Source organism: Dendrobates tinctorius, unplaced genomic scaffold (assembly GCF_039654945.1).
Source record: "Dendrobates tinctorius isolate UK_male_01 unplaced genomic scaffold, ASM3965494v1 ptg000138l, whole genome shotgun sequence".
Classification (NCBI taxonomy): Eukaryota; Metazoa; Chordata; class Amphibia; order Anura; family Dendrobatidae; genus Dendrobates; species Dendrobates tinctorius.
In genome coordinates this window covers 3,173,059-3,180,453 of record NW_027361806.1, presented here as the reverse complement: position 1 = coordinate 3,180,453, position 7,395 = coordinate 3,173,059, and the positions used below count along the sequence as shown (strand labels likewise).

The window sequence follows — 7,395 nt, the reverse complement described above, 5'->3', positions numbered from 1 at the left end:
TACATTAGATGGCCAGCTGATCCTGCCGAAATCGTGAATCTGGGCGACAATAATCTAATGCCTATGTGTATAATAAAAAACTACCAAGAAGTGAGTTAATTTGTGGCCAAAACTTAGTTACCTCCTTTGCTTTGTCCATTACAAAATCCTGAATTAATAGAGGTGACCCACCATCTAGTAGGTAGATTGGAGAGAAGTTACAGAGTTTCTCTCACACTGGAAGACCCAACATATCGCAGACTGACCAATGGTTTAATTAAGATCTGTGTAATACTTTATTTCTCCTGTGGAGGCACTGCAGGAAAATTGAACAGCTAATATTAGTTTTCACGATAGATTCCAATTAACCAATAGGGATTTCGATAGTGGGATCGGTGCATCAAAGAGGACAATAATAGAATACTGTTATTCTCTAGATTTACTTGTTATGGCAGAGCCAGAAATTGGCATGGGATTGTTTTTTAAAACTTCAAGAATTAAATCTAAGTTATACCAATAAATTAAGTAGAAGAAGAGGTTATTGAGATTAAAAAGGTTGTCCAGAAAGAGAAAAATATGGCTGCTTCTTTCAGAAATATCTCCACCAATGACTACTGGTTGTGTTTGGTATTACAGCTTAGCTCAAATAAAGCGAATAGAGCTGAGCTGCAACAACCCACACAACCTATGGTCAGAGGTGGCCTTGCTTCTGAAAAAAGAAGGTAGTTGCGTTTTCCTAATAGAAGACCCCTTTAAATATATGTTTACCACAAATAGGAAATATAAGTTAGGTATGATCATTTCCATTCTGTTAGAGATACAAAGTATAGTCTGGAAAATATTTTGGTTGCGGTGGTAGTAACAGGGTCAATGGTTGCTTTCCCCGTGGTCAAAATAGGGTAAATCAGGCCTAGTTTAAAGGGGTACTCTGGATATAATATATGAAAATATGAGGAAGGAAGAGAGGGAGGGACGAAGGGAGGAAGGAAAAAAGGGAGAGATGGAGAGGTGAAGGGAGTTAGGAAGGGAGGGGGAAAGGCAGGAGGGACGAATAGAGGGTGGGAGGAACGGAGGGATGGAGGAAAAAAAAAGAGAGAGGGAGAGACGAAGGGAGGGAGGAAGAGACGAAGGGAGGGAGTTAGGAAGGGAGGAAAGGAAGGAAGGACGAAGAGAGGGAGGGAGGAAGGAAAGAAGGGAGGGAGGGACGAAGGAAGGAAGAATGAGAGAGAGGAAGGAGGGGAGGAACAAGAAAAGGGAGGGACGAAGTGAGGGACGAAAGAAGGGAGGGAGGAAAGATGGAGGGACGAAAGATGGAGGGACGAAGAGAGGGTGTGAGGAAGGAAAGAAGTAAAGGAGGAACAAAGGAAGCAAGCAAGAATGGGATAGAGGAAAGGGATGGAGGGAGGGACGAAGGGAGGGAGGAAGAGACGAAGGGAGGGAGGAAGAGACGAAGGGAGGGAGGGAGGAAGGAAAGAAGGGAGGGAGGGACGAAGGAAGGAAGAATGAGAGAGAGGAAGGAGGGGAGGAACAAGAAAAGGGAGGGAGTTAGGAAGGGAGGGAGGAAAGAAGAAGGGACGAAGAGAGGGTGGGAGGAAGGAAAGAAGTAAAGGAGGAACAAAGGAAGCAAGCAAGAATGGGATAGAGGAAAGGGATGGAGGGAGGGACAAAGGAAAGGAGGGAGGAAGGGAGGTACAAAGAGTGGGAGGGACGAAGGAAGGAAAAAAGGGAAAGAGGAAGGGATGGAGGGAGGAAAAGGAAAGAAGGGAGGGAGGGACAAAGAAAGGGAGGGACAAAAGAAGGAAGGAACAAAGGGAGGAAGGCAGGGGCGAAGGTAGGGAAGATGGGATGAAGGAATGAAGGAAGGGAAGAAACAAGGATGGAAGGAGGGAATGAAGGAAGATATTCTCTACTGCCACCTACTGGAGATAGTTTCCTATAAGTCAACGTCCAACCTTTTAATGAGCTTTGCCACATAACTAATAAGATTAGTAAAATTATTAGTTAGACACATAAAAATGAATCGCTGTTTTGGAGTACTTACTCCTCATCAATACAAAGCAAGGTTCTTGGTGGTGCATTGATCTTAGAGTCAAGGAGTAAGCAAAACCACCTTAGTTCCCTCTTTTGCACCGTGGTCCCCGATAATGGCAACATAACTGAGGAACTCCAGTATATCGATGTCATTATTTTAACGCTTGATAATGTCCTGCATCATTACTCCACATTACCTAATACTTATGTACCCCTAAAATCTTATATCTGCTGCAAGAAAACTTTTTAAATGTCTTAACACACAGGCGTTAAAATGTCTGCAGACTTTACGGAACAATATGACATAAAACACAAGTAAAACATTCCAACGCACTAAACACATAAAAATATACAAGGTGAACCGGCTAATAAATTTAGAAGCCAAAAGGACTTGTGAGCCAGGGAAGGATATTATGCATACAATAATATGTCTGCATGGAAAGACAAGAAGTGAAAAGAGACAGGGGCGGATTTGGGGGTTTATAAGGGGCAGTATATGATATTGATCCCTCATTTCCTCCAGTGTATTTGAACAGTATGATTAGGTCCCATTCCTAATTCCCTCCTCCTAATGCCAGACTGGGAGCCTTTCCTGTGTCTCAGGCTGCTCTCCCCCTTCTCTCCCTCCTTGGGAGACTCAGCCAGGCTCCATTAGACGGGGAGGGTCTTGGCCAGAGTTTGAGCCCAGCCGCATTCCTGGGATGTTTTTTTGAATGTGAAGCTCTGGAAGCGGTGGTGACGTCACGCTGTCTCCTATATAAGAGACACAGAGCCTGAAGCAGCTCAGAAAGCCGAGGCAACAAGCAAAGCACAGTACTGAGCACTGAGACTGGTACAGACAGCACCGAACTGGGACCAGTATAGCACAGACCAGTTAGCGAGAGCACAGGTACCGGGACCAGAATAGCACAGGCATTGGAACCGGTGGAGCACGGAAAGATTAACAGACCAATTAAGAAGCTTCAATCCAATATCTTAATTTTTGAGGAACCATGCCTTGCCTACGAATGACCCATCTAGTGGTTGTGGCCATCCTTTCTGGATTTGTAGACCTGGTAAGTTACTTTTTATTGCATTCTACCTGTCAACTGATACATGTCATGCTTGCTCTGTCCATGTGCTTTATAGGATAGTTTATAATATACCTTGTCTTCTTTCCAGGCATTTTCATCATGCCCAGCGATATGCCAATGTCCCATGGAGGTGCCCAAATGTGCACCAGGAGTTGGTTTGGTCCTTGACAGTTGTGGATGCTGCAAAGTGTGCGCCAAGCAACTCAATGAAGACTGTAGCAAAAGCCAACCTTGCGACCACACCAAAGGACTGGAGTGCAACTTCGGTGCCAGTCCAAGAGCCACCAAGGGCATCTGCAGAGGTAAGATGGCTTTTTTTTCCCTTTTCTTTTTCTTTTACTTGTCCCCGGTGAGGCTGCAGGGGGAGCAGGTTCTTACTGGTTGCTTTAGTTAAGGAGTTCAGGGAATCTCTGCCCTTGTATGGATATGCTTTATTGATGCTCGTTTGGCAGAAAGGCTCGTGATTTCAGCAGTCTGGAATGCAATTCATTGTCTGGCTTTAGGAAAATGAGCAGGAAAATAAATTGTGACTTCTGATCCTTCCCCCCCCCCCCCCTTCTTCTCCCGATTTAAGACTTGCGTTGGCTACACTCAAGTCCTAACGTCTTCTTGTTTCTTTCTGCAGCCAAGTCTGAAGGAAGACCTTGCGAATACAACTCCAGAATTTACCAGAATGGAGAAAGTTTCCAACCAAACTGCAAGCACCAGTGCACATGTATAGACGGGGCTGTCGGCTGCCTTCCCTTATGCCCTCAAGAACTCTCCCTTCCAAACCTGGGATGCCCAAATCCAAGACTTGTGAAGGTGCCCGGGCAGTGTTGTGAAGAATGGGTGTGCGATGACACCAAGGACACAATGGACGATCTGGAAGATTTCTTAAGCAAAGATTTCGGCATGGATAATGAAGGAGACCAAACGAGCAAAAACGAATTTGTCCCCATTGTGAAGGGAGGACATAAGATGCTACCCGGTAAGTTTTCTTAAACTTCTTCAACTTCTGTAGACTAAGCAGATGAGACGCCATGGCGTACGTCAACCTTGGGTATACTAACTTTTTCCATTACTTTTCCTCCCAGCCTTTGGCTCCAATCACCAAGCCCATGTATTTGAGGCTCAGAAGTGCATAGTCCAAACGACATCTTGGTCCCAATGCTCAAAGACATGCGGGACGGGCATCTCTACGAGAGTCACCAATGACAATAAAGACTGCAGATTAGTGCGAGAAACGAGAATCTGCGAGGTCCGGCCATGCGGGCAGACGAGCTATTCACAGTTAAAGGTAAGCACTTTTATATTTATGCACACCGGCTTACTTTTCGCTTTTCTTTTGCCGATATTGTATCGTTACTTTTCTTTTTTTGCTAATATTATTTTATCATTTCATTTCCAGAAGGGAAAGAAATGTACGAAAACCAAAAAGTCTCCGTCTCCAGTCCGATACAGCTACGCCGGCTGTTCCAGCGTAAAGAAATACAAGCCTAAATACTGTGGATCATGCGTCGACGGGAGATGCTGCACCCCCCAACAGACACGGACTGTCAAAATCCGCTTCAGGTGTGAAGATGGGGAAACTTTTACGAAGAACGTTATGATGATCCAGTCCTGTAGGTGCAACTACAACTGTCCACATACCAACGAAGCCTACCCTTATTACAGACTATTCAACGACATCCACAAATTCAGAGATTAAAGGAGAAAAAAAATATATAAAATTAAAAAAAAAAAATAAAAAAATCAGCCAAGAGACAATTGAGACTAACAGGAATATTCTGTTGTGGAGATGTTGCAATTCCATCTTTGGACACGATGTGGCACTAGGAACTTATAAAGCGTGTCACCACCTGGTCTTCATTACAACAGACTGATATCATTAGAGCTTCATAGTAGTGGAGCAAACACGTCGCTTCTTTTTTTGGAGCAATTGATAATAATAATAATATTATAATATTTGTTTTTGGTTTTTTTTCTTTTGTTAGTAAATTATCTTTAAAGTATTCTTCTGGTCCTTTTAGAATTTAAAAGTAAGAATTGTTCCTGCAAAAAAAAAAAAGTTATTGAATGACCAAATTTGGGGGGGAAAAAAACAAGTTTTGAATGCAATTACGAGACTCTACATTCCTTCCTAATGGCGCTTAGTGAAGCGTTTATCTGTGGCAGCTATCACAACCTGACAATTCTTTAAGAAAAGCAGAAGTTACGAAATCCCTTTTTTTTTTTTTTAATTTATCGAAAAATTAAAATGTAGCTTTTTACGTTTCGGTGACAAAATGTAATACTGGAATAAATTGTAAATTGTTTTAATTTTTATATTCAATGAATTAAAGAATTTATTTATGGAAATAATCAATTAATAATAATAATAATAAAAAAAAAATATTTACCTATTTTTTATATCCGGTTCCACCTTTTGTCTTTGTTCTTTTGTGCAATGTATCTATGCAAGAAGAAGTGGTATCGAGGATCGTAGTAGTGGTTTAGCATTTATATTTTGGTTTCCATGCACTGTTTTTGCCTGCGGAAAATTTTAAAGGGACAGTAACCCAGTTAATAACCCATATAAAAGGGACGGTTATAAAATGAACTGTGAATATGAATGTTTTTGGAGGTATTTAGGGTACAATAGTAATGATGGAGGTAGGTGGGGTTTGCACCTTCCTATCAGTTAGAACATTATAGTTAGCCTCTCAATAGCAAGTTATAAGGTGATAACCGAGAATAATAGCTTGTAGTCACTAGAGATCTATTAACGTAGATCTATTTTAACTATAGGTTTAGCATCTTGTTAAGTATCTAAATGCCGATCATACAGGCAAAAGAGGCCTTGGCATTGGGATGCCGATCATACAGGCAAAAGAGGCCTTGGCATTGGGATGCCGATCATACAGGCAAAAGAGGCCTTGGCATTGGGATGCCGATCATACAGGCAAAAGAGGCCTTGGCATTGGGATGCCGATCATACAGGCAAAAGAGGCCTTGGCATTGGGATGCCGATCATACAGGCAAAAGAGGCCTTGGCATTGGGTCTCCACATTCCTGGGACTCTCCCATGAACTATGTACAATAATTGCCCATCTTCAGGCAAAGGAGGCCTTAGTATAAGGTCACTGCTCTCCTGGGAATCTATCCTTTAACTATATACATTAACAGTCTACTTTTCAGGCAAAGGAGGCTTTGGAATAGGGTCACCACATTCCTGGGGCTCCTCAATTAACTACATACATTTAAGGTCAAGTTTTGGCAAAAGTGGCCCCGATGTAGGGTCACCGCATACCTGGGGCTCTATGATTAGCTATGCACATAAAAAAAAATCCATTTTTTAGGCATATAAGGCCTTGGAATAGGGGCCCCACTTTACTGGGGCTCTATGATTAACTATATAAACTAAAGGTCCACTTTTCAGGAAAATAAGGTTGGAATCTGGTCACTATTTTACTGGGATTCTTTTCTACTTGTTTCTCATTCTTTCTAAACTTTATTTTGGCAATGGCCACTATAAAAAAAAAAGTGATATACTATATACTGTGATGACATCATCTCACGTATCCGAGCCATGACATAAAGCGGCAGCACATTGACTTTACCATGAGGCAAAGAGTTGCAGGAGGTCACACGCGTGCGGTGCATGACTTGACATATTCGCCATTCTTCGCACGGTCGAGAGGTCCTGATCCGCCTCCGGTTGGTGAATGTGTAGTGACTACATTAACCTGTCGGCGGGGAGGTTGCTCTCTTTTACTAAATGAGTCTGAAGCGATGAGGGCAGTAGTTAATTCCAATGACTACATCATTAAAGGCAAACATGCTGGTAAATACATTGGAATGTCTGGAATCTCAAGAACTTTGCAATAAGGTGTCCAAGCTGCGGAAAATATCCCTTTATCGTGAGATTTATGAAGCTGTGGATAGCTTCGCAGGGGGTTACATTCTTGAGGAATGGCATTATGGGAAAAACGGGAGAGGGGATGGAGGGTATGTAAGCTCAAGGCTTAGTATATCATTATATTTGGAGTAATATAATAATAATAATCTTTATTTTAATATAGCGCTAACATATTCCGCAGCGCTTTACAGTTTGCACACATTATCATCACTGTCCCTGATGGGGCTCACAATCTAAATTCCCTATCGGTATGTCTCTGGAATGTGGGAGGAAACTGGAGTACCCAGAGGAAACCCACGCAAACACGGGGAGAACATACAAACTCCTTGCAGATGTTGTTGGATTCGAACCCATGACTCCAGCGCTGCAAGGCTGCAGTGCTAACCACTGAGCCACCGTGCTGCTGATTTAGTATAGAATATTCATATATCG

General features: G+C 42.6%; 1 protein-coding gene across 1 annotated transcript; it reads left to right on the top strand.

The window, feature by feature from the left end:
* The first annotated feature begins 2,784 nt into the window (after positions 1-2,784).
* Positions 2,785-5,474, top strand: CCN1 (cellular communication network factor 1). Its single transcript, XM_073544405.1, has 5 exons — positions 2,785-3,065; positions 3,172-3,385; positions 3,709-4,053; positions 4,160-4,362; positions 4,474-5,474. The coding sequence occupies exons 1-5, from the start codon at positions 3,003-3,005 to the stop codon at positions 4,771-4,773; spliced, it is 1,125 nt and encodes a 374-aa protein (XP_073400506.1). The 5' UTR covers positions 2,785-3,002; the 3' UTR covers positions 4,774-5,474.
* The last annotated feature ends 1,921 nt before the right edge of the window (positions 5,475-7,395 follow it).